Source organism: Talpa occidentalis, unplaced genomic scaffold (assembly GCF_014898055.3).
Source record: "Talpa occidentalis isolate TD23 unplaced genomic scaffold, MPIMG_talOcc4v2.1 talOcc4.13, whole genome shotgun sequence".
In the NCBI taxonomy this organism is placed as follows: domain Eukaryota; kingdom Metazoa; phylum Chordata; class Mammalia; order Eulipotyphla; family Talpidae; genus Talpa; species Talpa occidentalis.
The window spans coordinates 75190314-75211280 of NW_023601322.1; the positions used below are offsets into that span (position 1 = coordinate 75190314).

Sequence of the window (20967 nt, forward strand, 5' to 3'; positions counted from 1 at the left end):
GGCCGGGGAGCAGCTGGGGATCGAACCGGCGCCGCAGAGGCCGCGGGCAGCTTCGCAACCCAGAGCTCAACCGCTGCGCCACCGGGGAGGCCCCAAGTTTTGCAGTTTTAGATTTTACCTTGCTTTAAGTTAGTGATCTATTTTGGGCTAGTTTTTTTCTTTGATGATATGATATGTGGATCTATTTTTTTTTTTTTTAAAGATTATCTATGCATACAAAAACTGGGATACAGGCCAGTAGTGTGGAGGGAGGGTGAGAAGATTCACTAGAGACACAGTGGGGAACAGAACAGGCAGACTGACTGAAATACACTGCTGAGGGGAGCAGGAGGTGAGTCAGGAGAGGTCTGCACCATATGGGTATCTTCCTGGCCGGGGATCAGATTCATGGTGCAGTGATTGTAGACAGCTTCATAGGTTGCATCTTAATCCCTTGTACCAAGGAGACCCTGGTTCTGTTTTGTTTTTGTTTTTTTTTTTTTAAGATTTATTTATACAAGCACTGGGTTCAGTCAGAAGCACAGGAGGGTGAGAGAATTCACCAGAGCCAGAGCAGGGAGCAAAACTGACGAAGTACACTGCTAAGGGGAGCAGTGGGCGCAGCAGGAGAGGTCTTCGCGCCATGTGGGACCCTGGCTGGCTGGCTGCCGGGGATCGAACCGGTGCTGCAGAGGCTACGGGCAGCTTTGCAGCCCAGTGCTCAACCGCTGCACCACTGGGGAGGCCCTATTTTTTTTTATTATTATTAAGACTTATTTACCCATACAAGAACTGGGGAACAGGGCAGAGATGTGGGGTGTGAGGATTCACCAGAGACAGAGTGAGGAACAGAACAGGCGGATCTACTGAAATACAATGCTGAGGGGAGCAGCTGGTGAGACAGGAGAGGTCTGCTGCACCATGTGGGTCACCTCCCTGGCCGGGAATTGTACTCATGCTGCAGTGGCTGCGGATAGCTTCATAGTGCTGTGTCTTAACCTCTTGCGCCACCAAGAAGGCCCTGATATGTGGATCTGATGTTATCTTTTTACTTAAGCTTAATCCAGTTGTTCAGCCCTAAATTTGTCAACATGATGTGGTTTTTGGACTTTTGAGTGTAGGGTACTTGGATTCACTCTGGGAAAGGTTTCACAAGAGCTTTGCTTTCTGCGCCACGCAGCTTTCTCTGCAAGACAGAGACGTTAGTTATATTTAAAGAACAGGTTTATTAGGAAAAGGGGAGAAGAATGAAAGACACTTGCATAGACACAAGCGGGCAGGAAGAGCTGCCCCAAGAGGGACAGGTTTGCTAAGAGAGGCCTGCGTGGTAGTAGGCGGGTGGCCTTGAGGAGAGCAGCCTCTGCTGAGGGGGTCAGTGAGGAGAATCCCTGGCATGGTACAGGTCACAGGCCTGCAGGAAGGCTGCTGCCCTGCAGAGGGACAGAGTTGGTGAAAAGAAGCACCTGCATAGTCACAGGTGGGCAGACTGCTATCCTGTGCTAGTGCAGAGATTGTACTGATCTAGTCTTTTTCTCTTTTGGAGTGGCCCACTCCTTTGTGGAGTGGCCTGTTGCTGATTTTGGATAATAGTGAGAATCCTAAAGGGACTGGAGATTCCAGTATGGGCCCAATCTCTGTATCTTTACCCTCAGGTCTGTGCTCTGGACACTGCCTGCAGCTTCTGATACCTGCTTGGGCCTTAAGCCTTGTGATAAGGTACTGGCCCCTAAGGGTCGGGATTTCTATAGCTGGGTTAATGGTCATGTTAATCCCCTCTACCTCCACCATCTTGTGTGAGTCAGGTTTTAGTCTTGTGATGTCTCCTCTAAGTTTTCTATTCTTTCCTCCATCAAACACAACTATTCTTTTTCTGAATTACTTCTGCATCTTTATCAAAATTGACCATTTATTGTTTACCAATTTTTTTACTTTGGTTTTGATCTTTTTTTCTATTGCCAGTACCACATTATCCTGATGGTTGTAGCTTAAATAACAAAATGAGGTAGAATGGGTTTTTCATCTTTGTCAGCCTTACTGAATTCACATTTTAGTTCTAGTAGCTGTTGTATAGGTTCTTTATTATTTTCCTGTATACGTGATCTTGTCATTTGTGAATAAACAATTTTGCCCCCCCCCCCCAACCCCAATCAGAATGCCTTCTCTTTGCCTGCCTGTGTTATTTTTCTGCCTTACTGTGTTGGGAAGAAACTGCAGTGCAATATTGAAGGGATGTTGCGAGAGCAGACTCCCTTCACTTGTTCTCAGTTTAAATGGGGATGGAGAGGAAGTTTGAGGATGAGGTGTAGTTTTAAATTTTTCGTAGGTGGGCTTCTGTGGTGGCGCAGGGGTTAAAGTCTTAGCGCTATCAAGCTACTGCCAGCCACTGTGACTTGAGTTCGCTCCCAACCAGGGAGATGACCCACATGGCTCAGCTCTCCTGTTTTGCCCCCTGCTCCCTCAGCAGTATATTTCAGTAGATCCACCTGTTCTGCTCCCCACTCTTTCTCTGGTGAATCCTCTCACATACTTCTGGCCTATACCCCAGTTCTTGTATACATAAATAAATCTTTAGAAAATAGATAGATTGGACCTCCCTGGTGGCGCAGCGGGTTGAGCACAGCGCTGTGAAGCTGTCTGCAGCCTCTGTAGAGTGGGTTCAATTCCCAGCCGGCCAGGGAGAAACCCACATGGCTCTGCAGACCTCTCCTGCCTCGCCCTCTGCTCCCCTCAGCAGTGTCTTCAGTCCATTTGCCTGTTCTGCCCCCTGCTTTCTCTGGTGAATCCGCTCACCCTCCTGCACCTCTTACCTGTACCTCAGTTCTTGTACAAATAAATAAATCTTAAAAAAAAAAAAAGAAAATAGATTTTTCATAGGTGCCATTTATCTAGTTCTAGTTGCTGGTTGGTAATTAATACTTTCCTATACCCTGCACCCTTATCAGGTAATCACTCTTCTACTTTCTGGCATATAGGTTAGTTTACATTTCCTATTTTAAATAAATGGAATAATATTTTGTTAATTTTTCTAAGATTCTTCACTTGGTGTATTGTAGACATTCCTTCATGTTGCTGTAGATCAGTAGTTCATTTCGTAAAATTGCTTGGTAGTATTCTTTTACGTAGGTATACCACAGAATGTTTATCCATTGATCTATTAGAAGACTGAGATTATTTACATTTTGGGCTATTAAAATAAAGGACCTATGAACATTTATGTATTTGTATGGACATGATTTTGTTTTCTCAGGCAGATAGCTACAATTGCACAGTTGTATGGTAGGTATGCTTTACTCAAAACAAAACAAAAACTGGGGTCTCCCCAGTGGCGCAGCAGTTGAGCGCTGGGCTGCAAAGCTGCCCGCAGCCTCCATGGCGCCGGTTTGATCCTCAGCCACCAGCGAGGGTCCCACATGCGCTGGTCCCCTCAGCAGTATATTTCATCATTCTGCCTATTCTGTTCCCCAGTCAGGCTCTGGTGATTTCTCTCACCCTCCTGCGCTTCTGACTGTGCCCAGTGCTTGTATGTATGTATGTATGTATGTATGTATGTATGTATGTATGTATAAATAAATAAATAAATACCTAGTGCTTGTATAAATCAATCAAACAAACAAACAAAAACTGCCAGAATATTTTGAGTGATTGTGCCACTTACGTTCCCACCACCAGTTTGAAAATTATAGTGACTTAATATCTTCTGTAATGCTTGCTATAATTTTGATTTCAGCTCAACTGGTGTATATATAATGGGGCCTCATTATGGCATTAATTTGCATTTCCATGATAATTGGTATTTTATTTTATTTTTTTAAAGATTTATTTATTTTTATACAAGAGCTGGGGTACAGGCCAGCGGCACGGGAGGTTGAGAGGATTCACCAGAGACAGAACTGGGAGCAGAACAGGCAGACCGAGTGAAATACACTGCTGAGGGGAGCAGCGGGTGAGACAGGAGAGGTCTACTGTGCCATGTGGGAATCTCTCTGGCTGGCCGGGAAGCAGACTGGCGCCCAAAGGCTGCGGGACAGCTTCACAGCGCTGCACTCAATCCACTGCACCACTGGGGAGGCACGATAATTGGTATTTTTATATGCAGTTATTGACCATTGCATTTCCATTCATCTGAAGATTTTGAACTTTTTGGGGACTTTTATGACTAATGCTGGTATAAAAATTCATATATGTTTTTCTGTGGACTGTGTGTTTTCATTTCTTTTGTAGATATCCAGGAGTAGAGCTATTATATAAGTATATATTTAACTTTTGAGGGAAAGATTCAAATTGTTTAAAAAGATGACTATTTTATACTGTGACCAGCAACATATAATGGATCTACTTTTTCCATTTGTAATGACAGTCATTTTGATTATTGCCAATTCTGCTGTGAATTTAAAATATCTCACTGTGATAATAATTTGCATTTCTGAAATGATTTAGTGCTATTGAGGTTCTTTTCATATACATTACAATGTGTTCCGATATCTTTTGTTGAAATGTCTGTTCAGAGCTTTTCTCCATTTTTAACTGTATTATTTATCTTACGAAGTTGTAAGAACTTTTTTGTTTTTGATACAAGTATTTTTTATCAAATATGTGATTTGCATATAGTTTTAGCTTGTCTTTTTCTTAGTATTTTTAGCACAAACATTTTAAATTTTAGTAAAGTCATATTTGCTAAGTTCTTTAAAGGATAGAGATTTTGGCGTCATTTAAGAAATCCAACTGAATCAGCTATTTACTCTTAGAATTTTTTTTCTAGAGCTTTTTCATATTGAGCTATTTCAATTTGGCATATGACAGTTATGACTCAATTTCTGTTTTTGTTTTGTTTTGCATAGGAATATCAAATTGATCTAGCACTATTGAAGACATTGAATTATCTATAAGTATTCCCTTCAGCCCTATATCTCACAACTTTGTCATTTTTTACATTGTTTTTGACTTTTAGATCTTTTGTATTTCCATATAAATTTAAGGATCTACTTGCCTATTGGGATTTTGATAGGAAATGATGTTTTGTTTATTTCAAAATACACTTTATTTTTTAGAACAGTTATAGGTTTATAGCAAAATGGAGTGTATGGTATAGAGATTATTCATCTACGCCGTACTCCTACTTGTGCATAACCTCTACCATCATCAGCTTTCCCCAGCTGAGTGGTACAATTGTTATAGTCAGTGAACCTGCATTGTCACATTATTACCACCCAAAGTATATAGTTTAAGTTAAGGTTCACTCTTGGTGTTGTATGTGCTGAGTTTGGATAAATAGATAATGACATGTATCCACATTATTGTATGATACAAAATGGTTTTACTGCTCTAAATGTCTCTAAATTCCCCCTACTCATTTCTATCCCCCAGCGCCTGGAAATCACAATCTTTTTATTGTCTCCATGGTTTTGTATATTCTAGAATGTTGTGTAGTTGGGATCATATGGATTATAGCCTTTCACATTGGATTCTTTGACTTAGAAATATGTATTTAAGTTTCCTCCATGTCTTTTCATGGCTTAATCACTCATTTCTTTGAGTGTTGAGTAATTATCTGAATGTACCACAGTTTATCCATTCACATATTGAAGGATATCTAATTTGCTTCCAAGTTTTTTTATTTATGAATAAAGCTACTGTACACATCTCTTTGGAAGTTCTTGTGTGGATCTGAGTTTTCACCTTCCTTGGGTAAAATACCAGAGAACATGATTACTGGATCATATGATAAATTAATTTTTGATTTTGTAAAGAATTGCCAGAATTATGTTCTAGCATTGTCTTCTAAAGTAAATGTAGCATTTTGTGTTCCTGCCAACAATAAATGAGAGTTCTTGTTATTCCACATCCTTGACAACATTTGATAATGTCATTGGCCTGGATTTTGGCCATTCTGATAGTATTTGTATCTCATTTTAATTTGTGTTTCCCTGCTAATGATTTGAAGCATCTCTGCTATTTCTAATTATTTTTCTTAACAGTCTCATTTTCTTGACTTTGTGTTCATAGTGCAGAAGTTTATTTTAATGAAGTCCAGCTTGCAATTATTACTTTCCTAGAATGTGCCTTTAGTGTTGTAGCTAAAAAAATCATTGCCACACCCAGAGTCATTTAGATTTTCTGCTGTTATTCTAGGAGTTTTATAGTTTTATATTTGATTCTGTGATCCATTTGTTAGTTTTTGTCAAGAGTGTATAATCAGTCTAGATTTTTTTTTTCCTGCATGTGTTGAAAAAACTAACTCTGCTCCATTCTATTACTTTTATTCTTTTGTCAAATCAGTTGACGATATTTATAGGGGTCTGTTTCTGGACTTGCTGCTCTCTCCCAGTGATCTATTTTTCTATTCTTTCACCAGTATCAGACTTGGTTACATATCTTTACAATCTTGATTACATAGCTTTACAGTAAGTTATGAAATGAAATTGCATAATGTAAGTCTTCTGACTTTTTAATTCTTTAATCTTTTTTTTTGACTAATCTGGGTCTTTTATCTCTTTTATCTTTTATCCATATAAACTTCAGAATCAATTTAAAAGCTGTAAAATAACCTTCTAAAATTTTTAATGGGATTGTATTGAATTTATAGATCCAATTGGGAAAAACTGACATCTTGACAACATCTTGACAATATCTTGAGTGTGGACATTTCTTCATTTATTTAGTAGTTCTTTGATGTTTTTCATCAGCATTCCGTAGTTTTACCCACACAGATCTTGTACATATTTTATAAGTAGCATTGTATTTTTAATTTCAAATTCTACTTGTTCATTGCTGGTATATAGGAAAGCTGTTGACTTGTATATTAACCTTGTAACCTGAAAAATTGCTGTGATCAATTGATAGATCCAGGGTTTTGTTGTCAACTTTTCAGATTTTCAACATATACTGTCAGTTATCTGCAAACAGGAAATTTTTGTCTCTCTTCCTAGTGTATATATCTGTTATTTTCTTTTCTTGCCTTACTGTATTACTTAGGACTTTCAGTATTATCTTGAAAAGCAGTAGTGAGAGGAAATATCCTTAGATCCCGCTCTTAATGGTAAAGCATTGAATTTCTCACCATTAACTATGACTTTTTGTAAATAGTCTTTGTCAGGTTGTGGAAATTCCCCATTCCTAGTTTACTGAGTTTTTTGTTTTTTGTTTTTTTTAGATTGATTTATTTATACAAGAACTGGGGTACAGGCCAGAGGCATGGGAGGGTGAGAGAATTCACCAGAGGCAGAACAGGCAGACAGACCAAAAGCAGTGCTGAGGGGAGCAGCGGGTGCGACAGGAGAGGTCTGCCGCGCTATGTGGGAATCTCCCTGGCTGGCCAGGAATCGAACTAGTGCTGCAGAAGCTGCGGACAGCTGCACTCAACCTGCTGCGCCACCCGAGAGACTCTACTAAGAGTTATTAATCATGAATGGATGTTGGATTTTGTCAAATACTCTTTCTGTATCATTGATAAGATTGATTAGATTGTGATTTTTCTTTAGCCTATTGATGTGATGTATTAATATATTGTTTTTCAAATGTTGAACTAACCTTGCATGCCTGAGTTAAATCCTACTTGATAGTTATGTGTAATTTAAATGTATATTCCTGCTATATCTGAGTCTGGTTCTGATGTTTGCTTTCTCCAACTTCTGGGAGTTTTTGCCTTGTGATTATTTCTTGGTAGCTAGAGGTGATGTACTGAGTAAAGGGAATTGTTGTAAACAGATCTTTAGTAATATGCTGGCATAGTGTGGGTGATGGGAAGCATTTTATAGTCCTATGAGTAGGAGTCAGTGTTCTAATGAGCTTTTTGCTCCTGGACTTTGTTTCTGTTTTTTCCCTCCCTTTGTGTAGTATAATGTTGGTAGAGTGGGCCAGAGGCAGCTTGAGTTGAATATTTAACTTTTCATAGGTCTTCTATGCTCTGATGGGATAGTTTCTTTTGAGACTATTTTCAAATGGTTTGAAACCATTTCAAAATGGCTCCTTTTTTTCCCTCCCCCATCTGAAAGCACCAGAGACCTTTATGTTATTTATTGTAAGAATCAAGTAGATACCTATGAGGTAAAATTGACAGGTGTGTGTGGCGGGGGAGGCTTTTAGTGACTGTGTTTCCCTGGAATTTTTAATTGTCAGAGCTGTCTACCCTGAGCTTTGAGCAATTCATCAGTTAGAATTTGATTTTGCCTACCCTGGCACTAGTTCCCACAGAGATTTCTATGCTAAGTTGTATTTTTCTGTATACCTCTGGCATCTCTCTAATTTGGGGTCATCAGATTGCTCTTGTTACTTTCTCCCAGTCCTTGTAATTATTTATAGATCCTTAAAGTTTTCTTTGTACAGAATCAGTTCTCTGGCAAAGACTGTTTCTCTTCTTCCCATTCTGTTTGCCTTTTTTTTTTTCTTTCTTTACTACACTGGATAGACTCTCCAGTCCCTTATTGGTTGAAATTGGTGAGAGTGAACAGTATTACCTTATTCACAGTGCACATTGTAGAGCTTAATTAATCATTAAGAATAAACTCCAAAAAAGCATTTAAAAATTATTATGGGAATTAATTTGATATACTGAATATCTTTAAGAAAATGATGGCAGTAAATAGGGAACAGAGAGACAAAAAGGTGAGTATTAAATAAACAGGAAAATGGCAGACATAATCTAACCACATCAATAATTCTACTAGACATGCATGGTTTTGGCATTCCAATGAAAAGATTATCAATTCTGTCACAATACAGAAATCCAGTTATATTCCAAAGCACAAATATTTTGAAAGTAAAAGGAAAGGGAGAATTTTGTATTCATAAAAGAACTGGAGTGGTCACATCATTGTCAATCAGAGTAGACTGTAAAGCACTACATTACTTGAGATTAAGAGCAACATTACATGGTATTAAAAGGATTATTACCTTTGGAACAAATAGCAATTTTTATTGTATATACATTTAGTGTTAGAATCCCAAAATACAGGAAGTAAAAACTGACAATGAAAGGATAAATAGAAATTCAACAGTTATAGCTGGAGATTTCAAAACTGAATAATCAGTAGAACCACTAATCTGGTAATTTTTTTCAGATCTATATCTTACTCTATGTGATAAAGCATATTCTAGACCATAAAAAAGTTCAGTAATTAGAAAGGCTAGAAATCTATCAGAGTTAGTCCTCTGACTATATTGTAATTAAATGTTAAATCAGAATAAGAAGGAAATGTGGGAATTATTTTATGGGAGGAAAAAAGTGCCTCGTTAAGTATTTTCTATAACTCATCTGAATTTCCCTGGGTACTTCTGTTGGTAGAACAGCAGGGAGAAGGGCACATAGAGGTAGTGCCTAAATTCAGCATTTAAACATTCATCTTTTCTTGTTTAGTCTGGTTTTCAAATTCAGCCTCTTTTAATAAATATACATACTTTTCACCATTCTCTCTTTTCCCTTTCTTCCCAATATAACATCTGGATTTAGGAAAAAGCAACTTGATATCCTTGAATTAATTGGTTTATTCAATAAATATGCTTGGATAGATTCATGTTATAGGAACTGGTGGTAGAGCATTGACTAAGTCAAAACAAAAAAAAATATAAACAAAATTGTCTTTAGAGGGAGGCAGAAAATTTTTAGAAAATAAATGAAACATGAAATGCGTGATGATGAGTATAGTAGGCAAAAAAGGGGACAGTAAATGCCAGGAGGAGGTGGATATGTTTGTGTGTGTGTGTGTGTGTGTGTGTGTGTGTGTGTGTGCGCGCGCGTGCGCGCGCACTCTCAAGCATAGAAGAACTGGGGTTCTCCAGAGGTGTCGGACACAGAGTGGGGAGCTGAACAGGCAGATTAACTGAAATATGCTGCTGAGGGGAGCGACAGAAGACATCTGCTGTGCCATATGTGGGTTATTTCCTGGCTGGGAATCACACTCGGCTATAGAAGTGATAGCGCTGAGACTTAACCCCTTAACTCACTTAACTCACTGTGACTTGAAAAAGGATAAGGGGTGAGCTATGTGGATTTGAGAGGAAGAATGTTCCAGCTGGAGGGAACATGAAGTGCAAAGGGCCTGGGGCAAGAGTGTGAAGGATTGGGGTAGTAACCTGTGCTAGAACTTCACTTACTTCTGGGACAGTGTCCCTCATTTTGTATGTCACTGCTGGATTTCATGGCTGATAGAATCTCTTGGCCTTGTTGAGAGGCTCCATTGACTAAGCTTTCTCATCAGTCAAATATTCCATCTGATTCCTAGATTTAGTTTGTTCATACCCACCCCAACTGTTACCTGCATAAAGATCTACCCTTGGCAAATGGAAATGTTGGGATTTAAACAACACATTTGTAAATGGCGCAGAGATTAAGGAAGAGTTGACAACAGAAATTAGAAAATGTTTTGAAATAAATGAAAATAAACACATTTATGGCATTGCAACTAAAGCATTTTAACAAGGAAATTTACAGCATTAAATTTAAAGCACCATGATGAGAAAGAAGAATGGTCATAATTCAGTCATCTTATGTTTTTTATTGTGAGAGTAAGAATAACAACCGAAAGCAAGCAGAAGTAAGTTTTAGTGGAAATCAGAGAAAGAAAAAAACAAAACCAGTAGAGAAAAAGGAGGGAAAAGTTCCTTGCAAAGGATAACAAAAGTGATAAAGTTTAGATTGACCCATTTATAAAAGAGATTACTAATTAATAAAATTAATCATGAGAGGAAACATTATACTAGAGAAATGAAAAGTATTGTTACAGAATTTTCTGAACCACTTTATACCAATAGATTGGAAATACCTTACAAAAACATATGTTAACCGTAGACTAAGAAGTAGAAACTTTGGCTACACTTAAACAAAGTAATTTAATAACAGATGACCTTACTACAGTTTTTAAATACTTGTGAAAGCATTATTAAATATCCTGTGAAATTGTTTAGGAAAACAGGGGCAGACCTAGTCTGAGTCCAGCATTACTTGCTACCATTGTCACACAAAAACATCACAAGAAAATTACAAATTGTCTATTACGAATATAACATGGAGAAATTGCTAGCAACATGATTTCACTGCAGTATAAATTGGGCTTGCTGGGACCCAGTTCTAACATGGGTATGTGTGGAGACTTTCTCATACCAACAGATACTCCACTACAAACAGGGTGTCCAAGAATTCAACTCAATTCTGATACTGCCTACCCAGAGAGAGTATCTCCACATCAGGTGCCATTTGCAAGCCCAGGCTGGACTTCTAACCAACAGACTACAGACTATGGATTCCAGTGTCCCCCTCCTCAGACTTAAGATGCCAATTTCAAGTCTGAGCGTCTCATTGGCTATGAGAGGACCCATCCCCATGTTCCCTTGATTTCTAGAGTAGCTCACAGAACTCGAGATCCTCACAAGAGCACCGATTTATTACTAAGGCTATAACTCAGGAATAGCCAGATGGAAGAGATACCTATAGCAAGGAATGGGGAAAGAGCACAGAACTTCCCTATTTTCTTTAGGCATGCTATTGTCCTGAATCTCCCATCCCAGAAGCTGTAGAAGTCCCTCCTTTTGGGGATTTTTGTGGTGACTTCATTATATAGGCATGTTTGTCCAAATCACTGGCTATTAGTAATTGAACTCAATTTCCAGCTCTTCTAGCCTCTCTGAAGTGCAGGGTATTGGCTAGAGAGGTTCCAGCCCTCTAACTACATGCTTGGTTCTCCAGCAACTAACCCCCTGTCCTTAGGTGCTTTCAAAAGTTACCTCATTCACTTAACAGAAGACACCTTTAACACTTTCCAGTATTACAAATTCAAGGCTTTAAGGAGCTATAAGCCAGGAACTGTGTGAAGATCAAATAAATATTTCTTACAAATTACACTATCACAAGGAATGAATTAAAAATATTAGACACTGTGACCAGTTGGGCTTTACCTAGGAATGCAAGGAGGTTTAACATCTATAAGCCAATTAAAACAATATACTCAGGGGGGCCTCCCTGGTGGCGCAGCGGTTGAGCGATGGGTTGCGAAGCGGCCCGCAGCCTCCGCGGCGCCTGTTCGATCCCCGGCTGCTCCCCGGCCACCGGAGGAGGGTCCCACATGGCGCGCAGACCTCTCCTGCCGCCCGCTGCTCCCCTCAGCAGTGTACTTCGGTCCTTCTGCCTGCTCTGCTCCCCGCTCTGGCTCTGGTGAGTTCTCTCACCTTCCCGCGCTTCTGACTGTACCCAGTGCTTGTATAAATAAAATAAAATAAATAAATAAATAAATAAAAAATAAATCTTAAAAAAAAAAATAAAAAAATAAAACAATATACTCAGTTAAATAATGGGGGGTGGAGACCACATGATCCTTTAAACAAAGGTTTTGACAAAATCTAAAACTTGTTCATGATAATCTTTGAACATACTAGATTTATGGAAAGCTGCTTATCCCTGCCTTATCTTGAGCATATACAAAAGTTCTTTTACTGGGCCTCCCTGGTGGCACAGGGGTTTAAGATGCTACCAATGAAGCTATCCAGAGTCACTGCAGCACAAGTTCAATCCCCAGCCTGACAGGGAGCTACCCACATGGGGCAGCAGACCTCTTCTGACTCACCCGCTGTTCCCCTCAGCAGTGTTTTTTAGTCAGTCTGCCTGTTCTCCCCACTCTATCTCTGGTGAATCCTTTCACCCTCCACACCTCTGGCCTGTACCCAGTTCTTGTATGTATAAATAAATAAATCTTTTTTAAAAAAAAGTTCTGTTACTATAGGAATTTTATAATTCCATTCACATATCTGATCCATTTCTAATTTTTTTTAAGATTATTTATTTATTTATACAAGCACTGGGTACAGTCAGAAGCTCAGGAGGGTAAGAGAATTCACCAGAGCCAGAGTGGGGAGCAGGACAGGCAGACTGATGAAATACACTGCTGAGGGGAGCAGCCGGCGCGGCAGGAGAGGTCTGTTGTACCATATGGGACCCTCGCCGGTGGCCGGGGATCGAACCGGCGCAGCAGAGGCTGCGGGCAGCTTCGCAGCCCAGTGCTCAACCACTGCACCACCGAGGAGCCCCCCCACCCCCAAAAAAAAGAAATGGAACAGCCAGATATTAGTGTCTGCTCAAGTGATGTGATATAACATTACATGGGGTCTTTTTTTTTTTTTTTGATAGCTGTTTGTGTTCTTATGTGTATCTATTTTCTTGGGCGTACAGAGCATACATAGACATTGATGCTTTAATGCAGCACACATTTAGAAATAACTGTTTAATGCCCTTGTCTCTTGATTCCCTCACTGTGGAATATTTTGGGTCTGTTTTTATTGATTGATTTTTTTCCTTTACTATGGATCATACTTTCTTCTTTCTTTACCTGCCTGTTTTTCTTGTCTCATTGGACACTGGACATTGCGAATTTTATTGTTGGGTTCCAGATTTTGTTGTCTGTCTTTAGGATTCTGTTGGGCTTCTGACATGCAGTTTAGCTAATTGGATTCCATTTGATAATTCTGCATCTTCCCTTTCATATTTGAGCAAGTCTAGGACTTAATGCAGGCCTTAACACATTATTAAGGATATGCATTTCATATAAGCCGTATATCATCTAATACATAAAACAATTAAAAGCAAATTTGTAAAAGTTTGTTTTTATTCAAAGTGGAGTCACAGGGACTAGATTACTCTCCGCATCTGTAAAAACTAGAAATTCAGACAAAATACATGAAACAATTTCAAGACACTGAAAAACAGGCAGGACAGGGCTATGATACCTAAGAGGACATTTAAAAATGAGTCAGCCCCCTACAATATTTTATTATACTGCATGCATTGTATGTATGGCCTTTTCCCTCTGGCTTTTTGTTGGCTTGTTCACACATACCGTAGGTATTTACCCAGAGACTCAAGGAACTTTTCTGAAGATCACCACTTATGCTTGCTCACTCATGTACTCGCTTGCACATTTCTTGTCGTCTCCCTCTCTCCTGTTTCCTCCTCTCCTATACTCTGCCCTGTAAATTTTAAGACTCTTTTCTCCTATCACCCATACCACAAAACTCTGCCTGTCTCCAATTCAGTGATGTTGCCAGACTCTTGCAGGCTTCTCCCTTCTTGCATTACAGACTAGAAGTTGCTTGTAGGTAGTATACTAGAATATTGTAAGGGTCCCACTCATTTTTAAATTTTCTCTTAGGTATCACAGCCCTGTTCTGCCTGTTTTCCAGTGTCTTGAAATTGTTTCATGTATTTTGTCTGATTTTCAGGTTTTTAAGATGTGGAGAGTAAATCTAGTCCCTGTGACTCTATTTTGAATGAAGGCAAACTTATTAATTTGCTTTTATTGTTTTTATATTAGATGATTTGTGAGTTTGGGGAAACAAAAAAAGTTTTACTGCTTAAGGAAAAAGTAATAGTTTCTGTTTTTTTATAGAAAGTTTTGGTTTTATTTGGTTTTTGATTAGGATTTTCTTAATAAACTAATAATTATATATAAATTTATACTTCATTGAGAGTGATTTTTATGTTAGTGAGCTTTTCTGTAAAACTACATATTACTCTTTATTCAAACTTTTTTTCAGTCTATCAAAAAATGTTATACTTTTCTTATGATTTCTGCATTTCTTTATTTTTTGGTATTTTATATTTTGTTTGCATTATACTAGAGTTTTATTCATTTACTTTTGATATATTTATGTTTTATAGTTTTGACCATGTAGATAATTTTCATTTATGTAGTACTTTGCTTTCATAATTGAGCTCTGCATAGCAAGTATGTTAATCTTTCATCTCTCACATAGTTTACAAGTATATTTTGTATTCACTTTATCTTAAATGAAAACAAATCTTTTATGTATTCTTTCTTCTTTTATTTGCTTGGAAATCTTTCTCCCTAACACAATTATAAAAATACTAATTTTTTTCAGTGCTAATTCAGTTTCTGTACTATTTTGTTTGTTTGTTTGGTTTTTAACAAATCACATTTGTATTTTACTAATTTCTTTTTATATATTCAAATATGTGAATTTAAAAAAGCTTTTTATATCTCTTATCTAATGTCACTACCAAAGTAATATAATACACTTTTATGAAATATTCCACAATTATGACTTCATTCTGTCTTAGGTGTTTGCACTTTAACATTTATTGATGTCCAAATTTGAGGTTATCTGTTATATAATCAATTTCAGAGACTAGTTAATGGCAGAAATACAAAAGATTTTCACACAGAACTGTATTGACATCAGATATATCTGGGCAAGTGAAAGGAAAGATTTTCCTAAATAAATCTTATTAATATAAGGGACAGGATAAGAATTTCTTGGCCAACATCTGGGTCTTCTTGGTTCATTTTTGTTTTGTTTTGTTTTGTTTTCCTGTAGTAATATATTTATCACCTTTGCTAAAGAAATTGTTTTTCTGTTTTTATAGTTTTGGTAAGCAGTTTGGAGGAAAAAGAGGATGTGATTGTCTTGTATTAGAGCCTTCAGAAATGATTGTGGTAAGAATGCTGAATTGTTTTTTGATATGCTTGGGTTTCAAATTTAAATGTGGTAGGCTTTTAAACACTCAAGGAGGTTCCATTATTATAACTTTCCAGGTATTTTATTAAGTAACATCAGAACCACTTACTGATTTTATCTACTCTGATTTTTTTTCTGATCCTTGAGGGAATTTGAAACATGATCTTTCACTTTCATCAGAACATTTAAATAGAGACTTTATGGTGGGAAAGCTATAGTGACTACATCTGAGATGAGAAATCCTATGTTGTGAAAAAACAAGCGAGGATGTAAATTAATGATATGTCATTAATAAAAAAAATAATAAAGATTTTAAAAGGGGACCCTGATTTTCCTAGTATTTCATCTTTTCCTATTTAACGTAGTTAATAATCTTTGAACATTCATTCTCTGAGGGAAAAATAAAGGAAAAGACACAATTCTTTCCACGTGAGACAGAATTTACCTTTTTACTTTGCAATTATTTAAGAAATAATTCTTTACTTTTACATCAGCCTACCATGAATAACTTTAGAAAATCTGACCCTTTTTTGTTGCATTAGAAGGAGCTAGAATTCCCTTTTACCTTGTTCTGAGATGGCCTTACTAGACAATAGTTTATACTGAATGGATTCTTTGTCCTGCTAGCATCTCATGTAGATAATCATGTCATCTGATTTGACTTAAACTATTGAAAAGTGAATTTGAATTCTTAACAAAGCATTTTAATGTCAGGGTCTAAAACTAAACCATGCTCTCATTTCATGGTTCTGTCATCAGATGGACTTCTTCAAATAGTTTTTGTTTTCTCTTCCCTTAGCTGGGTCTGTCTATATTTTCATGAACTTGGTGCACTAAATTTCATATAAACTACTGAATTTTGAGTTCCTAAATGGCAAAGATGGCATCTTACTTAGTTTGTATTTCCTAATACAGTACAGACTGCTGTTTGCATAATAAGTAATCAGTGAATGTTGCTTGAATTCAAATTTATTCAGGGCTTGGATAGTCCAAGTTTATTTCCTTTAGATGTTGGAATGCAGGGCATATTTATTAAGGTCTCTGAATTCCCTCATTTAAATAAGTGTATTGAAGCACATGGCAAGAAAACTGCCAAGGCAGTACTGGTTTTCTGATTTATTTGTTAGTTGATGTATTTTGGAGTTCTCATTCTTTGTGGGGGAAAAGTAGTGCTTTTATTGTGGTATTGTCATATATGTTGTTTTTTGTTTTGTCTTATTGTGAAAAAATCACTTAATAAAATTGACCTTCTTAACCATTTTTTAAAGTACATTCAGTATATTAATCATTAAGTTAAGAACTATTAATTTTCCCTTTAAAATGAAACTTAATACTTTCCAGTCCACAAATCTGGAGTTAGCCTTTTACCTAAGGAAGTATGCTTGTTTTTAGTAAAGATTAGTATTTAAAAACTAAGAACTAGCTGCCAGTTGTGTTGCTCCTGGTGCCTCATTGTTTGTAGGGCCTCTCAGTGAACAAAGCTGGAAAATACGTGGAATCAGAAATTCAGAAACCAAGAAAATGGACCAAAAAAAAAAATGTAAAGACTTGAACTCAAATGGAAAACAAAGGAAAAAAATTAGCATAGAAACGAAACGTTATAAGGTACCTCAGGGCCAACAGATTCAGATGAAAATTTAATAAGGTGCAATGATGAAAGGCAAAGAAATAACCAGGTTGAGTGAAAATAATACCAAAGAATGAAGCAAAACTTGTCATAGATGCTGTGTAATATACTAGAATGTTGCTAAGAAAGCAAATTTTAAACTGCCCCACCACAAAAATGAACTGGTAATTGTGTGGTGATTGCAGTGTTAGCTAAAACCATGGGGGTAATCCTTTTGCAATATGTAAATATCCAGTCAATACATTTTACACCTTAAACTTACACAAGGTTATATAATCAGTTATATCTCAAAATTGAAGAAAAGGAGAGACAAAGAATATATTCACAATTTTAGAGTATCTGGAAAGTAAATCAATGGAAAATAACTCATAATTCAAGTTTCGTTCACAAAAAATTCTCCAGAAATTGAAAAGGATTTGCATTTACACAATGAAAAGAATCCACTGGATAATGGCAAAATTAGCCTACAGTGATCATTTCCACGACATTTCCTACTAAACTATCAGATTTCAAAGATAAGTCTTCCATCATTGCTTCCAGGAAAATATATTTCTTGGAGATTCCTCAACCTACTCCTAGGTATTTACCCAAAGGACACAGAAACATCAATTTCAAAGAGCACCTGCACCCCTATGTTTATAGCAGCACTATTTACAATAGATAAGCTTTGGAAACAACCCAAATGCCCAAAAATAGATGACTAGATCAAGAAGATGTGGTACATATACACCATGGAATATTACTCAGCATTCAAAAAAGATAAACACATGCAATTTGCAGCAAACATGGATGGAGCTGGAAGGGATCATGCTCAGCGAAATAAGCCAGAAAGAAAAAAATACCGGATGGTCTCATAACAGGAATCTAGAAAACCTAAATAAGGGACCAGGAAAAAGAATATAAGAAAGTAAAAATCAAAATCAACAAACAACTATGAACCAGAGACACACTTTTGGGGGGGGGGGGAAGGAGGGATCAGGGTCAAAATAAGGGGGTTGCAATGGTATGGGGAATATAAAAATAAAATTAAAAAAGATACATTTCTTAACTTCTAATGCAAAATAATTGTACTGGTTTGGACATTTTAAATCCCATTGAGGCAACCAAAGTAAAGCAACAGTGGAGTAGTATTAAAAACTACGATGAACCAAAGTTTTTTTTATTAAGCTACTATATTTCAGATATCAAGGGTATAGAAAAAGTTTTTCACATAAAAGAACTTAGGGAATTGTGTATTCATGAGCTATACTTAAGGAACCTACTAGAGGATGTTTTATCTAACTGAAAGAGAACTGGTTCAAAAAATCCACAGAAGCAGCAGTTACGAATATTTAAAATAGGTATGTGTAGGGCCTCCCCTGGTGGCGCAGCAGTTGAGCGTTGGGCTGTGAAGCTGCCCACATCCTCTGTAGCACCAGTTCTATCCTCGGCCCCCTGGTGAGGGTCCCACATGGCGTGCAGACCTCTCCTGCCACCCGCTACTCCCCTCAGCGGTGTACTTCTGTCCGTCTGCCTGTTCTGCTCCCTGCTCTGGCTGGTGAATTCTCTCACCCTCCCGTGCTTCTGACTGCTTGTATAAATAAATAAATGGATAAATCTTTTAAAAAATAATAATAACATAAAAATATATATGTGCATTGCTAAGACAAAAACAAAAGTAGGGAAAGATTACATTTAAAAAGGAAGGAAAATAGGAGAAAAGTATAAGCTTGTATAAATGGGTGAGAGAGTTAAAATACCAATTAAAAACTGCAAAGCTAGGTAGTATACATCTGGTTTACTTATTTGATGTACAAGCTTAGTTTATTTGATGGATGCTGGCAGAAGGCATGAGACTCTTAGGTCAGAAACAGAACTATATTTCTCAATGGTATAGCAAGCAGCATAATAATAAGCATGTTTCTGTAGATTCCTCTTGTTCCCCAAGTCCTGTGAGATAATGTTGTATGACCCAGGTGGATACCACACACACAGTTAAGATTTACATTGCAGCTAAGAAGCCCTGAGTTGAGGAATATACACCTTTTTATGGTATGCAGTTCTGCTTTTTTCCTAATAGGAAGCATTATCTCATCCTTTGGGAATTACTCCCTACAAACCCAATACTGAGTTGTTAGGACTTTATTATTGGCAAACTGAGCAAACTGTATACAAGCATAAGCAGCCCAACAGATAGCAAAAGGGTAATAAGGAAACAGTTGGATGTTAACAACTGTCGTCAAGGTTTTAGAGAAATTAAAGCCCTCTTACTTTGCAGGTGGAACTGTAACATGGTGCAGCCACTTCGGAAAATAGCTTGACAATTCCTCAAGCCATTAAGAATAGAATAAGCACATGATCCATCAGTTCCACTCCTAACTATATACCAGGAGAAATAAAAATTTAAAATGTGTTTATGTAAAATCTTGTACACCAGTATTCATAGTATTACTTATAATAGCTAAAAAAGGGAAATAAACCAAATATATATCACCTTGGTAAACGAATAAACAAAATGTTATATGTCCCATATTATGCAATATTCTGTAATAAGAAGGAATCAAGTATTAAAAACTTTAAGTGAAAAAAAGCCAAACACAAAAAGGAAAGTATCATTTCTTTTATAGGAAAAATCCAGCGTGGGGAAATCCATAGAGGCAGGTATATGCTAATAGATATGGAATTTATTTTGGGGTGATGGAAATAATCTAGAACTAGATAATGGCACCCCAATATTATGACGATATAAAAAAATCTTTGAATTATATATTTTGAAAGGTGAATTTTAGGGTACATGAATTATATCTCAATAAAAACTGTATGATAGAAAAGAAAATGCGGAAGACAAAACAGCATTTTTTAAAAAAGAGGTTTCCTTTTGTGAGGTAACATTGTTTTACAACTCTTTATATGAAATAGGGGAATAAAAGCCCTGCAATAAATATTAAATACTTTTTGCTAGCATTTAGGAATGTATTGATGTAAAGAAAGCCCATCAATACCAAAGTTACTGGCTAAGAGGTCTAATAATGTGCCTTTAGGCAAGGAAAAAAATACAGTTTGCAAAAGAAAATGTAAAATTGACATTCGTGGAAGTTTTTTTTATATGATCTGCATGTAGAAAATTCACAAATAACTCCACAAAAACTTTTAGAATTAATAGTGATTTCAGCAGTGTCTTTGGATACTTGCATGTACAGAAATTGCACATTTCTGTACATGTATTTGTTATTATGAACAACAAATAATTAGAAAAATGCCATTTAGTAAACATGCATTTTAAGTCAAAAATATCCATATAAATAAATTTAACAAAAGTTGTAGACCTTTACACAGAAAATTACAAAAAAAATCAAGATCTGCAATCAGTCAAATCACCATTTTACAGATGTTAATGATCTTCAAAATTCATATCAATTTTTGTGCACTTCCCATCAAAATCCCAGCATGGGAATCAAGAAGTTGGCTTGTTAATGTGTATATGTTAAAGCAACTACATTGAGAACTTAAGCATAAACTTAACAAATTGCAAAGATATGCCCCTAAACCCAGAAATTTAAATTTCAACCAAAAAAAGATACCATGATTAAAAATATAATCTCCCCTCAGAAAAATGAAGCAAATTTAATATATGTAAGATTGTCAGTATAATTCCACTGATGATTACTTTTTCTGATTACATTTTTAATTGAGATAAAATTAGTTTATAGGGCCTCCCTGGTGGCCCAAGGGTTAAGCACAGCACTGTGAAGCTATCCTCAGCCTCTGCAGCATGAATTTGATCCCCAGCCGGCCAAGGAGCAACCCACATGGTGCAGCAGACCTCTCCTGCTTCGCCCACTGCTCCCCTCAGCAGTATATTTCAGTCAGCCTGCCTGTTCTGTTCCCCACTCTGTCTCTGGTGAATCCTCTCATCCCTCACACCT

The 20967-nt window shown here is 37.1% G+C and overlaps 1 protein-coding gene across 8 annotated transcripts in view; it reads left to right on the top strand.

The window, feature by feature from the left end:
- Positions 1-20967, top strand: part of RAPGEF6 (Rap guanine nucleotide exchange factor 6) — a 219996-nt gene that overhangs the window by 36707 nt on the left and 162322 nt on the right. For 7 of the 8 annotated variants that reach the window (XM_054694436.1, XM_054694440.1, XM_054694442.1 and 4 more), the window contains exon 5: positions 15344-15413. The exons of the other annotated variant lie outside the window; for it this stretch is intronic. In XM_054694436.1, the coding sequence (XP_054550411.1) occupies positions 15344-15413 (70 nt within the window). The remainder of the gene's footprint in view (positions 1-15343; positions 15414-20967) is intronic. 8 annotated transcript variants of the gene reach the window in all.